We start from the raw sequence: 20,427 nt of genomic DNA, 5'->3' as shown, positions 1-20,427 counted from the left end.
GACCCCTAGCATATCAGGGGCTTATTTATGTCAAATATTTAAGTCTGTGCAGACTCTGCATTCGGCACAGAGCCTGTCTTTGGCTACAGATTGGACCAGATGCCCAAGTTTTTGTTTTTTTTTGTAAATCTTTTTATTAACATACATCAGCTTATTAATTTCAGTACAGAGGAAGTAATAAATCTAGCATCATGGAGACAACAGGTAAAATCAGTCATTGCAGTATATCGCCGGAAGATCTAGGGGGATCATCATAACTGACAGCGCGGGGCGGTGGACATAAATCATCATGATAAGAATTCCACAAACCCCATATGCGGGTCCACTTTTTAGGGCAACCCCGAGCCACATATACTATCTTCTCCCTATACATGGACCAATCCATGTCTTTCTTCCAGTTATCCGCTGTAGGAGGATGTGAAACTCCCCATAACTGTGCGATGTTTCTCTTAGCTAGCATAAGCCCCAGAGTGACCCACTGTGTAGGACAAATGTTCAAATCTGTCGGTTCCCAAATATTCAATAGGCATCTACGGGCCTCAGGACCAAGCTGGGTGGTTAGCACTGTGTTGAGGGTGTCATGTATCCTACGCCAGTAGGGTTGAATAAAGTCGCATTCCCAAATAATGTGCATAAATGTACCCTCTTGGCCACATCCCAGTCTTCTTTCCCCCCCATCCACTTTTCCCATCCGCACCAGCTGGGGTCCCGTCACGTATACCCTATGGAGGATTTTAAGTTGCACTAATCGGAGTCGCGCTGGTATCGCCACGACTCTAGGTGAGGAAACGGCCTCTTGCCATTCTTCATCATCCATCTCAATTCCATCCCCTGACCATTTTTCCCGGAGTGAATGAAGAGGGTCTAGCATATTATTTATCAGTTTTTTTTATATATCAAAGAAATAGTTGTTCGAGGCATATGAGCTGAAGATTACACACTTTTGCATAGAACGCCATCTTGTGTTGGGCCCGGATGTTTGCAGTATGTTTTTCCTCTTGGAAAGTCTTTGGAAGTCACGAGGTCGGTGACTCCTCCTTTGGATCGTATTGCGCATGGGCTTCGGCTCCATCCTCAGATTGTTTTTTTCTGCCATCGGGCTCGGATGTAATCTTCGCGCTCCAGTTCCGAACATTTCCAGTTCAACGATCGAAGCGGAATCCTCACTCACATCGCGGTATTGTTCAGATCGCGGTCTCCTCAATCACCTTCTCATCGACAAATTTTCAGTTCCAGTCGTCGACGGCGGCCTTTGGGCCTACCCAAGCTCCGGTCCCGGCTGATTGAAAGAACTCCATTCAAGAAGTGCCCTCGATGTGGGTCCAAATTCCCCCACACCGATCTTCATGAGGTGTGCAACCTCTGCCTCTCCCCTGAACACGAGGCTTGAGACTGTCCGGCCTGTAAGTCTTTCAGATCGAAAAAGACTATTCGGGCCGGAAGAGCCAGACGAAACATGGCACACTCCTCGACCTCCGTTCTAGTCGACATCTTCGGAGACGACGTCGAAGATCCGGGACAACAGCGCACCGAAGAGGACCTCGTCAGTGCTTCCGAAGCCGACGAGTCAGATGTAGAGGACATCACCCCGGCGCAGAGGGTCGTGAGCAATATACCCCCCCCCCCCAAACCCGCGCCGACACCCAAAAAGGCTTTGGTCATGCCTTCGCCTCCGGGCCTAGGCAAGACCAGAGACACTGCTTCACACACCCCACCTTCGGGCCCGGTGAAGAAGCTAAATAAGCCTTCCGGCGGCTCGGGCTCGAGCCAGCCTTCCAGTGGTGCCGAGAAACACACTTCAGCACCGAAAAAGAAACCGGCCACTACCTCGACACCGAGTTCCGCACCAAAGTCCTCGGTGTCGAAACCCAGCGCTTCCGTACCGACGCCATCTTCGGTACCGACCAAACCCCATAAGGCCCTTGGCACCGACACTTCCACGCCGAAGCCCACCTCGGCACCGACCAAGAAATCGGAGGTTCCCAAGCCCAGTGCTAAGCACGGCACGGACAAGCCTAAAAAGTCATCGGCCCCGAAGACTTCGACGCCGACGGAACAAACATTGTCACAGGAACTGTTTACACCGAATCCCTTACAAAAAACTCTTACCAAGGATCCAAAAACTGGACATTTGGCACTCTCTTCCAAAAAGAGACATTTGGACAAACCGGCTCCGCCTCCACCTCCAAAGAGGAAGGACTCTGCTACCTCCCCTTTCAGAATACCTTCCCCACCTCCTCCGCCTCCTCCACCCTCTCCACCTCCGCCTTCTCCACCCCCACCTCATCGCTCTCTGACCCCGTCTCCAGACGATGGTGATCAGGGGGACCCATATCACGATCCAGGGGATGTGCCCCAAGACCCCACCCCTACAGGATCCCCAGACCCATGGGGCAACTACAATAACCCAGATATTCCAGACGTCCCACAAGATGACCTTTACCCTTCCAGGCCATCTCCACTGGAAGACTCATTAGGTTTCCACCACCTACTTCAGAGGGCGGCACATTATCATGGGGTAGAGTTACACACTGACCCAGTGGAGGAGGATTTCCTCCTCGACACATTTGATACCGCACATAGGTCTACCTCCATACTACCTATGCTCAAGGGGGTGGTAAAACATGCACCAGAGGTTTTTAATGACCCAGTCAGGGCCAGGGTCATTAACCCACGCATAGAGAAAAAGTACAAAGCTGCCCCCACAGATCCTGCCTATATCAAAGGGCCAGCGCCACTAGATTCCCTAGTGGTTTCCACTGCACGAAAGAGGTCAAATTCCCAGGCGTCAGGCGAAGCACCACCACCTGACAAAGAGTCAAAGCTACTGGGCGCGTCAGGAAAGCGCACTGCGTCACAGGCAGCCAACAACCAAGCGCTATTGGCCAGATACGATAGGGCACATTATGATGAATTAGAAACCATAATGCACCACCTCCCGGAAAGATACAAAAATAGGGCCAATGAATTAATTCAAGAGGGTAAGACAATAACTAACACCTCCATACGCTGTGCCTTGGATGCAGCAGACACAGCCTCCAGGGCCATTAATATGTATGTATGTATGTATTTAATGCTTATTAAGCGCAACTGTCACCCGAAAGGGTATCCTGGCGCTGAGACCGTATCTAACCATCAGGTGAGGTGTATTACATTGCTCTTGGGAACAGGTAGGTCTTAAGATCCCTTTTGAAAAAGGGCAGATCTTGGCTACTCCTCAATGCCAGAGGTAAAGTATTCCATAATGTGGCGGCCGTGAATATTTTGATACTGTAAACTGTCAGCTAAAGCGTCTGTGCTACAGGCCTACTTGTCCTGTGGACAAAATAAAAAATAAGACTTGTAGTCTTGGATCTTAAACAATATATCTTTAACTTTGTCTGATAGGAATTCTACACTCTAGCCATAAATAGAATTTAGATTTATTATATCCTACAAAACATTATTCTGGAATCTAATAATAAGAATCTTATGCTAGTTTGTGCTGTTGAATGATAGTCTCCACCCCAAAAAATATCTATTTTCCCAGCATGAACATTAAATTAATGACTAAAAGAAGCATTCCATCTGCTAGCGATAAACTCGAAAGGTTCAGAATAAAAAAAAGTATATCATATATCGAGACAATATGAGCAATATTAAGGTGATGGTGTTGAGCGGCGTGTTGGAAAAAGCTTTTGAAATGCTCACTAGTGTGTGGAAATTATACATATGGGAACTGGGGAGGAAGAATCCAAATCCAGCTAACATAACCAGCAGAGAATGTTAAAAGATCATGTGGAAATGTAGCGGGCGAGGGTTTTAAGAAAGAATTTATGGGTGTACAGAGCTAGGAAAAACAGCAAGTTGGAAAATAAAAAAATTTAAAAGGATGACACAGTCATCGGATTCAGAAGACTGAGCATTTGTAGAGCATATAACATATTCATCACATATTAGTAGGAAAGTGCCCCATTTTGCATAGTTACCCCTCCACCTTTTGCCTAATGTTGATGCAGTTTGACTGAGTGTGCCCTGAGTTCCTTCCAGCCAGGTACCCAGGGCATATGCTCTTTCCCTAAACTGTTTTGTTGCAAAACCCAATTGTCAACTCTCTGTCCCTTGTAAAATGTACCATAGGTACCAAAGGCACTGTGACCAGGGATGGCCTCTAAGGGCTGTAGCATTTGTTGTGCCACCCTCAGAGGCCCTGTGCCATTACACACACAGACAGTCAGTTAGTCAGACAGACCAGACAGACAGACACACACACACACAGACACACCCACACACCCATTGCAGGCTGCGTGTTTTGGTGCAGAACAAAGTGAAAAGTTGACATGGCACACATCCAGGTGTGCCATGCCTACAAACCACTGCCCTGGCATAGGTAAGCCACCCCTCTAGCTGGGTTCACTATACCAGTGGTGAGGGTAGAGGTGCATGAGCCCTGTACCCCTACAGTGTCTAAGTCCATTCTTAATCTTTGTAAGTGGAGTAAAGCCATAAAGAGTATATGGTCTGGGAATTTGTCATTACGAACTCCACTGCACTATAATGGTTTTACTGAAAACTGGAAAGTTTATTATCAAACTTCTCAGCACATTAAACCCACACTGATGCCAGTGTAGGATTTAATGAAAAATGCACTCACAGAGGGCATCTTAGAAATGCCCCTGAAAAACGACCTAACTCTAGTGTCCTGGTTGAGTGGCTGCTCGCCAGCTGCCACCACGAGACATATTTCTGGACCCCTGGATCGAGAGCCTGAAGGAAGTGACCCGCTTGGGGCTACCCGGGTCACCAATGACCACCTTTCAGCCTTCCGTACCAAATGAAGAGTCGCTCAGGCAGTGGAGAATATGAACCAATAACTATTTAGGTATATACACTCAGAGTGGAGCCCCATCTGTATAGTCGCTGGGAGTGTTACAAAGGGAACTAAAGAACAGCAAGCATAGAGATACGTTATGTACATTTCATAGCTGGGCAAAGACACGCCCGCAAAGGAATTTTTCATGCAGATGCAGCTGGACAGTGAAATACAAAAAAAGGTTTCAGTTCTCTTATCTTGCACAGTCCAAGGTCGTTTCACCCTGGGCCCGCCACCAGACAGGTGGGAGAGGGCCACTATCTAGTGAGAAAGCTATGCGCTGACCTGAACAGTCTACTAATTACTGAGACAAAACGTATCATTTCAGAAACGAAACTTAGCAAAGACCATTTCTCAGAAAAGGACAAAATCCGTTTCGAACAGCCTAAAATGGCACCTGCAAAGAAAATGGCATAGTGAATGTTAACTTAAAGATGACATAGCATAGAACATTTACGTGTCTAATCTAACAAGCCTGCCACTCTCAGGCCCTGAAACAAAGCACATCCTGGGTCGAGTGCCAGGCCCCCTCCCCCAGGATGGACAGGGTCCACGAAGGGAAACCTTCGCCTTCTAAGCTGCCCCAGCCATTTGCTGCTCCCAGCAACTGGCCCCCACCGGTTCTGACCCCCACTTAGGGCTGGAGAATCAGTAGGAAAACCAAATTAGGAGGAGAGGTGTGCACACCTTTGCTAACCCCACCCCTCAGGTGGGGGAGGTGAGGTGAAGCATAACTCTCAGTCCCAGCCATCTTGAAGGTGTGGGGACCCAGCCAACCAGAGCTTATGCCCCCTACCACTGGAGGGTGGCATAATAGGGGGTTTATCCACCCCAATGAAAGGACCCATTGGTCCCGACCTGTACCTACCTGTAACACCCCTAAATTTAGTATTTAGGGGCAACCCTGAACCTTGCCTCCTCAGTCAAGTAGATAGAAGAAGAAGGACCGAAGAAGCCGTGCTAAAAGAAGAAGAGGAGAAGAACACCTACTGACTTGGCTCCAGCCCTACCGGTCTGTCCCGACCTCGACATTCTCCAATGAAATCCCAGTGTGTCCTGCAGCCAGCAGCACCACAGAACCCGGAGGACCTGCCCAGCCTTACCAAACCAGACTTTGTCTCCTGTGAGTGAGGAATTTGCTCACCAACAGACTCTGGCTCCGGCCAAATCCGTGAGTCTGCTCCACTCTACACCCGACACCCACTGCCTGAGTTTAAGTGACCCAACACCACAAGGAGGTCTCCTTGGTGATCTGACCTGGCGATCCCTGACCTACCTCAAGTCTCAAGTCTTCAGCCGACGCCTGCAGCCCCTTTCTAGAGGATACCCCCCCAACCGCGACTGGAGCCGGTAAGAAGAATCCAACGCCACAAGCCTCAGCAATCTGCACCTGGCTGCCCTAGTGCCACTAAGGGTGCTTTGAGAGGGCATCCTTGCCTGTGGGGGATCCCTTGGTCTAACCCCCAAAACCCAGCTCCCTGAACAAAGTTCTTACTTCGAAACCGATAACTTCATTTCTTCCCATAGTACTGCATTGACTGCTTTTCTGTAGAAAGTTATGTGTGTGGAGTTGGAAGTTCTATGAAAAAGCATACAAGTGTGTTGTGATAGCAAATTGCATTATCAGTAATAGTAACTGTAAAGCAATTGCAATATAACTGAAAAGTTATTTTTACTGGTAACTTACCTGTAAACAAACAAGTTGCATGCTACTGCATTTCAACTGTATTCAACTGTGTTATTCTTGAAAAGTATTTTCACTTACCTGCACCAATCCTATGTACAACTAACTTATATTTTTATACAACAAAATTGGTCTGAGTTCAATACTTCAGTGTGTGACATAATGTCTTGCCTGTGTGTGCTCAATAAATGCATAACACTACCCTCTTATAAGGCCTTACTGCTTACCCACACTACCACAAATCGATAGTAAGGTATTATCTACTTTAGCTTCTGCCTATCTTTGAGGATCCACTGGGCTCTGTACACACTATACCTTACTTTGGTATAGCCTATACAGAACCAGCTTCCTACAATATTAAAATCTAAAGATCGTGAGAGAAGACCAGAGATTATTGCCGGATATGTAGCTAGGTTACAGTTAGTGGAATTCAAACTGTCTTGGGCTAGATGGCGAAAAGTTGGAGGAGTGGAGAAGAGAGTGATAGCCTGTCTGAAAAGAAGCTCCATATTGCAGGGAGAGTAAATTGGTGAGACTCTTCCAAGGAAAACAGCAGCAGAAAGGAGGGAAAGAGAAGAGTAGTGAGCAGCGTGTGATGACGGAAGCTAAAGCTGCAATCACCATCCTCCGCGACTCGTTCCACTCAGTCGAACAGACCATGCTTCAGGAATCTCATTCAATTTGGTCCACGCTACAAGAGTTGAATTTACCATTAGGGAGACAAGGCTAGCAAGACACTATACAGGCTTAGTTCAACTCAAATGGAGAGAGACCCCATTGCTTACATCAGCGATTGCGGAGACAGTGAGGTCAGTGGAAATCTCCCTATTGACCGTGGCTTCGAGGCCTATTAAACCAAACTATTAAGCTTGTTCTGACGTTTCTGCACTAGGTGACTTGCACTCCTGTATTGGCTGATCTCCCAACTCCTACACTGTCCAGTGAAGAGAAGGAAGTCTCTTGAGGGTAGAACCACCCTGGAAGAAATTTGGGAGACCTTGGCTCAGCCGCAATCTGTCAAAACCCCTGGACTGGATGGATTTCAGGCAGAGTTCTTCAAGGCTGAGTGGTTGCACCTGGAGCCGCATTTGCAGGCCATTTTCCGGGAGGCCCTGGAAACTGCTGCTACCGGCGGACATGCGGTCTGCGGACATAGTTATTCCAAAACATTATTAACCCCCCTAAGGGTATGAGTCCAACTGCCCTTTCTCACTTCTCAATATAGAAGTTAAAATATGGGTTAACATTATGCAGAACAGGATGCTGAAAGTGGTGAGCTCTTTGATCTGCTCTAACTAGTCAGGCTTTATGCCGAAACAGGCAACTAGACACATCATCCGTTGAGTTCCCAACTCTCTGTCCTTAGCGAGTAGGCTTCTCGAAGAACACACAGTAATCCTCTTAAACCTCTGCAAAGCTTTAGACTCGGTGTGATGGGACTACCTCTTCTCTGTGATAGCCAAAATTCACCTTGGACCCCGATACATTGCTTGTGTCCGATTGTTATAGACAGCACTAACTGCAAAGGTACGGGGGAGCAGTGTCTGAGCCTTTGTCGATCCAAAGGGATCCGAGACAGGGTTGCCCACTGCTGCCCCTGCTCTTTACTCTGGTCATTGAACCTTTGGTGGAGCAGGTGAGGATTGACGCCCACATAAAAAGGGTTCAAGTGGGCCCCCCGGTTTGAAAATAGAATTTAACTATGCATGGTCCATGTCCTTTTTTTTTCAGAAGACCCTATTGAATCTGAAACGTGATTAGTGCAATTCTTGAAATTGCTCACCAAATCGTCACTATACCCGATTGGTGGCAGTCCCCCCTCTTATGCCTTGAGCTGTGGACATGCAAGTCGTCACTGAGGGGTTCATCTACTTGGAGGTATATATAATAGAGGGCCTTCAGTGACCTTAGCACTCGAATCAGCAGCTTGACATCATGAAAGATTTCCGTTTTTGGGCTGATCATCCTCTCTCCTTTCTGGGCCGTTTGACTATCTTCAAGATGGTAGCCCCCACACGTTTACTATATTAACTCCAAAACGAACCATATGTGATCACGAGAAGCATTTTACTGGCTTTAACTCATTAATTAGGTGCTTACTTTGGACCCAAAAGCCCACCTCCCTTCCTGCATTGCGTTGAGCAAATGTTTTAAATCTACATATGATGGAGCAATGGCAACTCTGGACATCCAGTGCAATTACAGAGCAGCCCAACTGGTCATCCTAAATGAAAAATGGTTTGTTCAATTTCAGGATTCAACCTATGCTTCCAAAGGTTCAGCGATGCATGTCACCCCACTTTTACACTTCTTATACAGGGAACCGATTCTGGCAGACCTGCCTCCAGCAACACAGGTAGTGCTGGGGGCATGGAGAGACATCTGGGAGCCCTCCGCTGTACCTGACGATTGACAGGAGAGACCCCCGTCCCCGGGGGATATCTAAACAATGCTGGAAGTCTAAGGGTCGGTTAGGATGGGTCACACCATTAAAGGGAACAATGTTTGCAAGTGTATGCTTGCTTACTTATTGACTCGTGACTCAGATGATTGATTAGACTCTACCAAATTATTGTATGATTTAAAAATGTTGTTTTCCTGAACTATCTGCGGTAAAGCAAGTAGGGATTACGTTTACATGGAGGTATTATGCAATTCAAGTATTTTTTTCATGTCTAATGATCTGCTTTTCTGTTATATTACCTACTCCCTCACTGTGTCAGTTTTTATGTTTTATTTTTGTGAAGGAGTCTTTTAACCGGGACACATACTATAGCTAATACATGGTAATGTAATAAGTGATAAAAAGTTCTCTGGTTGTGTGCAGCGTGGATCTCGAAGGCCTGTGCACTACTTGGAGTAAAGATGCTCCCATTGCTTTGTACTTAGCATCATAATTTATGTTGTAAATTCTGAATTAATTACCAGTTTTACGTACCATAAAAGTGCTATTAAAATGAAATGCCACTGTTTTGTGAGATTTTGTACAAAGTAATTTGTATTTAGCTTTCTGGCAATTTAGTTGAGATAAACCTTCTCCTCTGATTGTCCTTTATTAACACAGGGATTCGTGGAGAGATCAGCGTTGTGGTTAAAGTTGACCTGTTCAATGACTTAAACCGCTTCAGGCAGTCATCCTGCGGGGTCAAGTTTTTCTGCAGTAAGTGATTTGGAAATTGTATTCTTTGGGCAAACTGAAGTAAATTACTAACTGGTTTTGAAAATAACAGTTAATAAAATTGCAGTTTCCTGTTTTTTAAACACGTTTTACACATTTTTATTATCTGTTTTCTAATTTGCACTAGGGACCAGTGAATGCGTTACCAACATTGCAGCTGTAAACACAAAGCTAAACCTTGAACTAGGACATCTGGGATTACCTTTCGTTTGCTACTCGGATAGACTCAGTAGTTATTTGCGTATACTCTGATTAAAACATTGTACTATTAAAATGATATACCAAAAACAGAATAAATTACCTAAAAACACTGTTGAGGTATAAGTATTATGTATAAAATAGCACTTTGGAAAACGTGATACAATGCCCAAATGCACGTTCTTCAAATTAATTATACAACTCATGAGAAACGCAGACATCAACACGTACAAAGGGCAACGAAAATACAAAGCAATGTTTTATTTATGTCTACATATTTAAATTATGCTAAATGCAGATAGACCAGACTCCATGAAGAACGCAATTTATACTACATTAATTACCTAATACATCTATAAAATATAAGACAATATATCCGCTTTAGGCCACTTATTGGGGTGCTATAGAGTAGATCAGGAATCTTCAGAGGCCAGACATATTTCCTAAGAACAGAATGGAAAGTCGATGCCACCTGACGAGTCTCCACAAACATTAGGATCTCCCTTTTTGTTGTTTCATTGGATAATCCACTAGAAGTGCCTTTGCAGGCTCTTCAATTGAATGGAAGTATATCAACTGACTTTTATTCATTTTTTAATTATTAGGATCTTCATTGAAGTAAAAAACGACCCTCCCTCCTCCGTGAGCTTGCTCTCTCTGCCCTACAGGATCAAAATGAAGAGGTTATTCTATATTCAACTTAAGATATCCTCAAAAAAGAACTGAGTTTGTGCGATATCTTGAGATTCCAACTGATGGTTTGGGTGGCTACCCGCTTTACAAAAACTATAGAAAATTTGGAATCTCCTGGAGAGGGTGCTTTCAACTTTCCTAATTTTAAATCTTATCAGGTTGCTTTATTCTTTATTCCTTCGAATTGATAGGCAGAAGTTTGTGTGACTTATGCTGCAAGTTTTGGGAAAGGGGTTTTAACTGTCTGAAAATTCAGACAGGCTTCCATTTGATAGACTTATGATGGTGCTTTTCTCTGTTTGGAGACAGTGGGCTCTTCACCCTCGTTGAGATACATAAATTGTTCCCGGCTACCCCGTACTCTAATATTATGACTTTATTGAAGATCCTTACCATGCACAACAAAGACTACTAGTAAGTAACTGCTGCTTTCTACTCTTTGTTCTGACACTAAAGGTAAGATTTTGTTTATCCTAAATAAAATAAAAAACGAAAACGATTTGGTTGTTAGTGCTAATGACAATAAGCAGGTCTTTAAGCTTGTAGCAGCCAGACACCGGCTACAAAGAATAACACTTTTTGTAGAGACAAACTGGGAGGCAGCACATACTGATAAAGGATGTGTGGGAGGGCAGGCCGGTTAAACAGACGCAGAGGCTGGATATATTTCTTGATGGCGATATTTTATTTGGTGTCTCAAATTTCACAGCCTGGTTATAAGTGACATCTCTGTGTATCTCTATTCTTCCTCTTCCTTCCAGTATCCTTCTTCCTTCTTCTCAGCGTCTCCTGGTTGGATGCTTTCCCCAGAAGCCCGGAAATAAGGAAAACAAAGATGCAGTCAATAAATGGCAAAAAAGCAACAGACGCAATCCTTTCACCTCACCCGTTCGGTGCACAAAGGAAAGAAGGGGTGGGGGGGTTAACAAAAAACAGAAAGAACAAATATTTGTGGTATGCTTCAACCACGGATTCCTCCAACATAGTTCGCAAATTCTCTTTCGGGGTAAACACCAACTACATCTAACAACTTATTGGCGGTTTCGTCCAATGCCTCGTCTTTAATTGCCCACTATGTGTCCTGGATCAGTGATATGAGGGTTTTCTCAGGATGTGTCTAGTGAGGACAGACAAAAACAGTGCCAGGTGCTAGTTTTTCGTGCTCCCCACCTTCCTGACGTGCTCGTTTCCTAAACATCTACCCACCCGTCCCGTCAGCACTCACCTGCTCCGCCGCAACTCTTCCGAGTTGTGACCGCAGTTCTGCATCCTCTGGTGGACACCACCACCCCTCGCTCCAGCTCTCTGATTCTTCCTCTGCTCCGCCTTCCTCTCGTGTTCCTTCCTCTGGATTTCTCGGTACTTCAGCTTCTGTCGAGTTGTCTCCGTCTCCTTTCCACAATTCTGGGTCTCTCCTCGTTATCTCTGGGTTGTCCGTTTTCTCTCTCTCCACGAGAGTCTTTCTGGGGTTAGCTCCGCCTCCAGGTGTAGGGTTCAACTAACCCGTCCCGTCCTGTGATGACACATGACGGGATAGGGTTATTTCCCAGAAGTGGATGGGATCCTTATTTTGATTCCGGGTCATGTCCTGCCTCCGGTCGTCGGAGCACGGACCCTCGTCCGGTTGTGCAGGTATGTTTTGGTGGCTGTGATGGATTTCCTCACATCCCCCTTCCCTAGCTGTCTTTCTAGTGGTATTGTTTTCCTGTGGATATCTGGATAGAAAATCCACATTGACTTGGTCTGTCCCTTTTCGATGTTGGGTGAGAAAGTGATATGGCTGTAGGGCTAGGAACCATCTTAGCACCCTCTTGTTATTTACCTTGTTCCAGACCAACCATTCTAGGGGGGCATGATCAGTGAACAGTACAAATTCCCGTCCCTCCAAATAGTACCGTAAGGTTTCGAAAGCCCATTTAATGGCAAGTGCTTCCTTCTCTATGACTGCATAGTTTTTCTCTCTGGGGAAAAGTTTACGACTTATATACACAATGGGTTTTTTCTTCTCCTCTGAGGCGTCGTTTTGTAGTATGAATGGTCGTGAATAGTCAGGACGGGATAGTACGGTTTCGGAAGTCAGGGACGTTTTTAGGGAATTAAAGGCTTGAAGTAGATCAAGAGAGGGATGCCGTAATACTGCTTCTGTTTTTATGTTCTTCTGTAACCAATCCGTCAGAGGGGCGGCTGTTTGGGAAACATTCAGAATGAACCGACAGTAATAACCCAGAAAACCCAAGAAGGCTCGGAGATCACGCTTTGGTTTGGGAAAGGGAATCTGGGAAGTAGCCGCTACCTTGTTGCTTTGGGGTTTGATGACCCCTTCCCCCTAACCGGTACCCCAGGTAACGGACAGTTTAGGCTGCCAGGTGACTTTTAGCGGGGTTGATCTTCAGCTCATGAGCCCCTAAGGCCTGTATCACCGCACAGGTCTGAGTGTTGGTCCCACGTGTCACTTTAAATGATGATGTCATCTATATAGGCAGCAGAGTACCTTTCATGTGGCTGGAGAATCATATTCATCGCCCTCTGAAAGGTGGCTAGAGCTCCATGCAAACCTAAAGGCAATGCGGTGAATTGGTATAGCCTGTCAGGGGTGGAAAAGGCCTGTCATCTCCTTATTTTGTTCTCTAAGAAGTATTTGCCACTTAGACAGATCTAGGGTGCTGTTGTATTTAGCTTTGCCCATTTGTTCGATCATCTCGTCCACCCTAAGTAATGGATAGCAGTCAAATTCTGATATTTTATTGACTTCCCTGAAGTCTATACAGAAACAAATCGATCCATCGGGTTTGGGCACCAAGACAATAGGCGAACTCCATTCACTAACCGAGGGTTCTATGATGCCCATGTGCAGCAACTGTTGGACCTCCTCCTTGATGGTTTCTCTGCGTGCTTCAGGTATCCTAAAGGGTCTCAGGCATACTCTTTTCCCTGGAAGGGTTTTTATGGAGTGCTCCAGTAAGGACATTTTTCCTGACGATAGGGAAAACACCTGCCTCAAAGGGTGAAGTCTCTCTATTAGGTTCTGTTTTAAGGGTTGTGAGAGGTCTGTATCTATACATTGGTCAAACATCGGATTTTGTCCTAACGTTACCCCCACCAACATAAGAACAGGACCCTCCCATTTTATTAGCAGATTTATATGATTTATTTGGGATGTTCCCCGGTTGGCGTGTAGCTCGATCCAATAGGTGTCAGGAGTCACCTTCTCAAGTACTGTGTAAGGACCCTGCCTTTGGCCTAACAGCTTATGATCGGACAATGCCATTATCAGCAGTACGGGATCACCCACGTTGAAAGATCTCTCCTTGGCTTTCTTGTCGTATTGGGCTTTTTGTGCGGTCTGTGCCTCTTCCATGTTATTTCGGACGATAGCCCGGATTTGGCCTAAATGGGTTTTGAGGTTGGTTTCGTGTTTCTTGTTCTCCCATGCTTCGTGAGCCGTCTCCAATAAAGAACGAGGTTGTCGGCCGTACAATAACTCGAAAGGAGAATAGCCTGTACTTTTCTGGACCTTGCACCAGATGTCGAACAGAACTAGTGGCAGCATCTCCTCCTGTTTCGTGGTTTCAAGAGCTAGGAGTTTTTTTAGAGTACTTTTCAAGGTGGTGTTGTATCGTTCCACCAACCCATCGGTTTGTGGGTGGGATGTGGCCGTGCGTATCTGTGTGATTCCTAGCTGTGAGCATACCAGTCTCATGAGCTTGGAAACAAATGGTGTGCCTTGGTCGGTTAACATCTCCTTCGGGAACCCCACCCTGGAAAAGATATTAACCATGGCTTTTGCGATATTGGAGACATTCGGGTGGCACAATCGACCAAGACCAACACATAACGACACCACTCAGTGAGGGTAACAGGGGACCTATGATGTCCATGCTCACTCGACAAAAGGGCTCGTCTATGATGGGGAGCAGATGAAGGGGTACACGGGCAGGCCTATATCGGCTATTCTTCTGGCATATGGAGCATTCACGGCAGTAGGTTTTTATCTGCTGGTATATCCCTGGCCAGTAGAATCTCTCCAAGATGGCCTTCTCGGTTTTTTCATTACTGAAATGCCTACCCAATAGATCACTGTGTGCGAGGTAGAGGACTTTATCACGAAAGGGTCCAGGTACTAATAACTGTGGATGTTGTGTTGGGCCCCCCTTTCTATATAGTAACCCTTTCTTCACAAAATATTGGGGACCTACTTGAAGGGGGTCTTCTTGCGTTGTTGCCATATTCCAGGCCTCTTGCAGAACAGGATCCTCTCTTTGAGCTGCATGGAATTTCCTGTCGGTTACCCAGGGGGTTTCCTCTCTTAGGACAGGAAAATCCCTGATATGATTCTTCTTCTCTTCTCGTCTTTGCGTCGGGCTTTTTCTAACTTTTGAAGGTGGCCCTTCCGGTTTGTCATCCTAGGAAAATGGAGCGGTGTCCCATCACTTTTCTCCCTCTTCTTGGGTTTGTCGAAGTAACCCAGTCAGGTCGGGGTAATCGTTTCCGACAATTAACTGTTCTGGTAATTGTGGGATGAGCCCTACCCATAGGGTTGACGCTGGTTCTGATCTGCGTTGGATAGACACATCCATGGTAGGGTACTGTTTTTTGTCTCGGTGTACACATTATATGGTCACAGTCTCCGTAGTGTGTTTTATCCCTTGGTTCAGGTCTTGGGGTCGTAGGACACTCTGGAGACAGCCTGTGTCCACCAAGACTGTGGCTGGTTGTCTGTTCACAGAAAGCCGGCAATGGTGGGGAGGTGTTTTCTTCTCTGGAGGGGAACAGTAGTAGTTTCTTATGACTCCAATCTCCATAGGTTCTTCTTTCTGTGGGCAGAACCTTGCTATATGCCCTATACCACCACACTGTGGTCCAGCCGTTGGCGGTCTAAGTACAGGAAGATTGGGTATGACTCTAACGGGGTCTGGTTTCCTCATGATAGAGGGTCGAGGAAGACGATGACCCCCACTTCCTCCGGGTCTCCAAGGTGTCTCCTCTCGGCCCTTCTGGATTTCTTGCGGTCTGCTGTTAGCACTGTCTATCTCCACAGCTGACTCTAGTGTGAGCCGGGTATGCTATCGAACCCACTTTTGTATTGGGAGATGAAGGGACGACAAGTACTGTTCTAAATACATTTTGGCCATTATCTCTTCCTTGGTTGTGGCTATGGGTTTCAACCACCTGTCGGCCATGTCCTTTATGTTATGTTATGTTATGTTAAGGCGATTTTTAAAGCGTGCGGTTACCAGATAGGTGTCCTGGCGCTGACTACTTCTCCAAGGGCAAGGCCATGGCAGGGAGAGTTATTTTACAAACAGCCAAGTCTTCAAATCCTTTCTGAAACTAAGCAGATTATTGGCATTTCTTAAATGAAAAGGCAATTTATTCCAGGATTTTACCGCCCCGAAAGTGAATCTATGACCGCCCCAAAGGGCTTTTTTTGTAGAAGGGACTGCGATCAATTTTGCTTCTAACGAACGGAGCAAGCGCGGTGGAGTATACCATTGAAATTGTCTTTTAAGATGGTCAGGCCCCTCTCCATGCAGAGCTTTGAAAACCAGGCATAGAGATTTAAACCGAACCCACTTCCCGACCGGGAGCCAGTACAGTTTTTTTATAACATTGGAGATAGGGGCAAATTTGGGAGTACTCGTAAGAAGTCTAGCCGCAGCATTTTGGAGCATTGAAGCTTGTGCAACAGTTTTTGCTGTATGTTTAAGTATAGACTATTGCAGTAGTCCAGCCTTGATAAAACCAAGGCCGAGACCACGGTTCTACGACAGTCTAGCGGCAGCAAATTCAGGATTTTTTTTCAATGTTCTTAAGATGTAACCTGTTTTGGAAACTACCGCCTTGACCTGGGAACCCATAGATAATTTTACATCTAACAGTATACCCAAGTTTTTGACTTACTCAGCTGGGGTAGGGAGAGACCCCAGTGAAGACGGCCAACAAGAGGGAGTCCAAAAGTTAGGGTTGTTTCCAAACAACATCACCTCGGTTTTATCCGAGTTCAACCTTAGGCAATTGCTTGCCATCCAACGTCCTACTTCTGCCATGCATGACTGGAAACGCGTATCCAATCCAGTTTCCTTGCCAGGTAGTAGTGATACCACAATTTGTGTATCGTCTGCGTACGAGGTAATCCTAAACCTGTAGCCACTTATAACTGGAGCCAGGGTAGCGACATAAACATTGAAGAGGGTCGGGCTTAGAGACGACCCCTGCGGGACCCCACAAGGTAATGAAAAGGATTTTGAGTGAAATTTGCCAAATGCAACTATCTGGCTTCTGTCAGAGAGAAATGAGTTAAGCAACTCCCAAGCTTTGCCCTGAACCCCGCATTTCCTTAAACGGTCCATCAAAAGCCCATGATGGACCGTATCAAATGCGGCTGAGAGATCTAACAGGATCAGGGCTGCCCTACCTCCCTGGTCCACTGCTGCTCTAATTTCCTCCGTGGCTTTAATCAAGGCAGACTCAGTGCTGTGTCCTTCCCTGAAGCCATATTGGGAGGGATCGAGCTTATGAGTTTTCTTAAGGAAGGCACTAAGTTGTCTATTCATTGCCTTTTCTACCATCTTGGCGGGAAGAGGCAGGCGGGAAATAGGCCGAAAGTTATTCGGATCCTGAGGGTCAAGGCTGGGCTTTTTTAAAAGAGGTAGTATGGAGGCCGTCTTCCATTGTTTAGGAAACTGGCCACCATCGAACATACCGTTAAAAATGGGGGTAAGATATCGAGCAATAGGGACCGGGACCATTTTAATAATTTTCAGAGGGCAAGGGTCTAGAGGTGATCCAGATTTAGAACCTGTTAAAAGCTCCAACGTGTCTTGCACAGTGGGTGAATTAAACACCTGCATAGTTCCTTCCGGCGGTTCTGAATCTACAGAATCCGTACCTTCCGACGAGACATCGTCTATTGGATCACAAAGGCTTGAGAAGATATTAGTAACCTTTGTTTGAAAGAACGAAGCCATCTCTTCGCAAAGCTCCGGGCTGGACTGGATAGTAGATGGCCTAAGGGTGGCCAACTTGGAGACCGTATGAAAGAGCTCTCTAGAGGAGTTCTTGGCCGACTCTATTTGGACTGCATAGTATTTCTGTTTGGCCAACCGTACCATTTGCTTATAAATATGCAAACTAGTTTTGTATAACACCTTCTCATTATCAAGATACCCTTTCCTCCAATTACGCTCCAGACGTTTGCACGTACATTTTTGCCGTTTTAACTCCTCTGAATAACAGGGGGCCGAAGGAAGAAATCTTTTAGGCGTGATAAATTTATGTGGGGCTAGTTCTTCACAAGCCTGCGAGGGCCATCTCGTATATGAGGCTACTGCTTCTTCATTCCAAACGATATGTGGGCTGCTGAAGAGGTCAGTGCATTATGCAGGCTCCCTGCCTCCACCATATTCCATGCTCTAATTTTAATCTGTTCTCTTGAATCTCTACCTTTAGTCTTTTGACTCTTCAGATTAAGATTAAACAGCGCCGTGGCATGATCCGACCAGGCCTGAGGCAGTAGGCCCACAAAGGACAGACCTGGAAAATTGGAAAAAACACCATCCAAGGTGTGGCCCGCTTGGTGAGAGGGTCCTTTAACATGCTGTGTGAGCTCTGCGGCTTCCATCAAATCCATTAACCGAGCTGTCTCCAGGTCATTAGCGAGTTCCAAGTGGAAATTAAAGTCTCCAAGAATAGTGTAAGAATCGCCCAGTAGGGCTTCTTCTTTCCCAGGGAAGGGAAAAAATAAAGTCTGGCTCCTGGAGGCCTATATAGTAGAGTGCCCTTAAAAGAGTGGTGATGTGTTAAATTAAGGTTAAAGCAGAGGGCTTCACATGTGGGCAAGTTTACAGGTTTGAAAGTCCCCTGAATAGAATTATGATAGAGGATAGCCAGCCCCCCTCCTTTCCTAATTGGCCTGTTCAGAACCTCACACTGGAACCCGGGTGGGGTGGCTTTGACTAGGTCCGGTCCGGACGCTTCGTCCGTCCATGTTTCCGTAATGAATGCTAATTTTATCCCATTATCTTCCATCAAGTTAGCGCATTCAATACTGTGTTTTACTAATGACCTGGCATTAATCAAAATACAACTAATCGTCTTAGCCATAAAGCCGGCCCGTAGATCGAGGACCTTCTTAGTCTTAACCTGTTGATGCAGAATCTTGGGGAGCGTCATCTTACAGTTTAAGCAGGACCCAGTAGGTAAAATATCCCTTGAGTCCATGGCCAAGCGTTGCCCTAAATAGGCAGGCGTCCAGACAACTAGTCTGTCACCCTTCGATCCCCCCAAGATGGCCGCTTCCGAGCCCAGCACCACAATGACAGCCTGCTCGGGAACACAGCGCACAGGTAAGAAGAGTGTGCCCCTGCTGCTGAGAGAACTTTAGTTTAAAAAGAAATACACGCTTTATCTTCAAAGCCCTTTAAAACCACGTTAAAAGCATTAAATAAAACGTCTTGCAAATACAAAGCTCTGGGTGTCTCTTGAGGCCCCTCTTTAAACTGTCGCAGTCGTATCCTATATGTCTCGTAGTCAATACCCAATCATTCCAATATACACTGTTTAATGTCTGCATATGGGGTCACTCCTTGCATATTTGCCATCTGATATGCTGCCTGTAGGTCTCCTGATAATAACGGACCCAAGTATTTACCCCATTTGTTCGCGGGACAGGCTGCCACCAATGCCATTTGTTCGAAATTGTTGAAAAAGTAGTCAGGATCTTCACCGCTCACATACCTCTGCATGACAACGGAGGGTAGAGAGGTATGACCCCCTCTGTTGCCCTATGGCCTCAGCTAGCTTTCCCATGGCTTTTTCTTGTGTCTGGCTTTGACCAGTCAATGCCTGTTATAGCTTTTCTCGGTTCTCTTCGGCCTCCGGTAAGAACTTCTCTATGACCTTTTCCAAGTTCCGTTGGCTCTCTGCCATCTGGGTTATCACGGCCTCCATGTCTCCGGATCCCACTTCTGATACCACCTGTGGGGGGGCAGGCCAGATAAACAGATGCGGATGCTGGATATATGTCTTAATGGTGGTATTTTATTTGGTCTCTCAGATTTCACAGCCTGCTTATAAGGAACCTCTTGGTGTATCTCGGTTCTTCCTCTTCCTTCCAGTACCCTAGTTCCTTCTTCTCACCTTCTCCTGGTTGGATGCTTTCCCCAGAGGCTTCGAAATGAGCAAAACAAAGGAGCAGACAGTAACTGGGAAAAAAGGAAACCATCTCTTCACCTCACCCGTTTGGTGCACCAAGGTAATGAAGTGGGGGGAGTTAACAAAAAATAATTGGAAGAACAAATATTTGTGGAATGCTTCTTCCACGGGTTTCTCCAGCGTAGTTCGCAAGTTCTCTTTACAGGTCGGGGTAAGCACCAGCTATATTTAACAGCCTATCGGCGGTTACTATGTGTCCTGGATCAGTGGTGTGAGGGTTTTCTCAGGATGTGTCTAGTGAGGACAGACAAAAACAGTGCCAGGAGCTAGCCTTTTCATGCTCCCCACCTTGCCGACGTGGTCGTTTCCTAAACAGCTACTCACCCGTCCCGTCAGCACTCACCCTTTCCGCCCCCACTCTCCTGAGTTGCGGCCGCACTTCCGCATCCTCCGGTGGACACCACCACTTCTTGCTCCAGCTCTCGGATTCTTCCTCTGCTCCGCCTTCCTCTCGCGTTCCCTCCACTGGATTTCTCGGGACATAAGCTTCTGTCGAGTTGTCTTCGTCTTCTTTCCACAATTCCGGGTCTCTCCTAGTTATCTCTGGATCGTCGGTTTTCTCTCTCTCCACGAGTGTCTTTCCAGGGTTAGCTCCGCTTCCAGGTGTAG

The 20,427-nt window shown here is 46.2% G+C and overlaps 1 protein-coding gene across 11 annotated transcripts in view; it reads left to right on the top strand.

Moving 5' to 3' along the window:
- C2CD5 (C2 calcium dependent domain containing 5) overlaps positions 1 to 20,427 on the top strand; it is an 875,314-nt gene that overhangs the window by 113,723 nt on the left and 741,164 nt on the right. For all 11 annotated transcript variants that reach the window (XM_085652749.1, XM_085652748.1, XM_085652746.1 and 8 more), the window contains exon 5: positions 9,601 to 9,696. In XM_085652749.1, the coding sequence (XP_085508875.1) occupies positions 9,601 to 9,696 (96 nt within the window). The remainder of the gene's footprint in view (positions 1 to 9,600; positions 9,697 to 20,427) is intronic.

The sequence above is a fragment of the Triturus cristatus genome, chromosome 4_1 (genome assembly GCF_964204655.1).
Source record: "Triturus cristatus chromosome 4_1, aTriCri1.1, whole genome shotgun sequence".
Lineage (NCBI taxonomy): Eukaryota > Metazoa > Chordata > Amphibia > Caudata > Salamandridae > Triturus > Triturus cristatus.
Note: the sequence above shows the minus strand (reverse complement) of the source record. Positions and strands in the feature narration are given on the sequence as shown.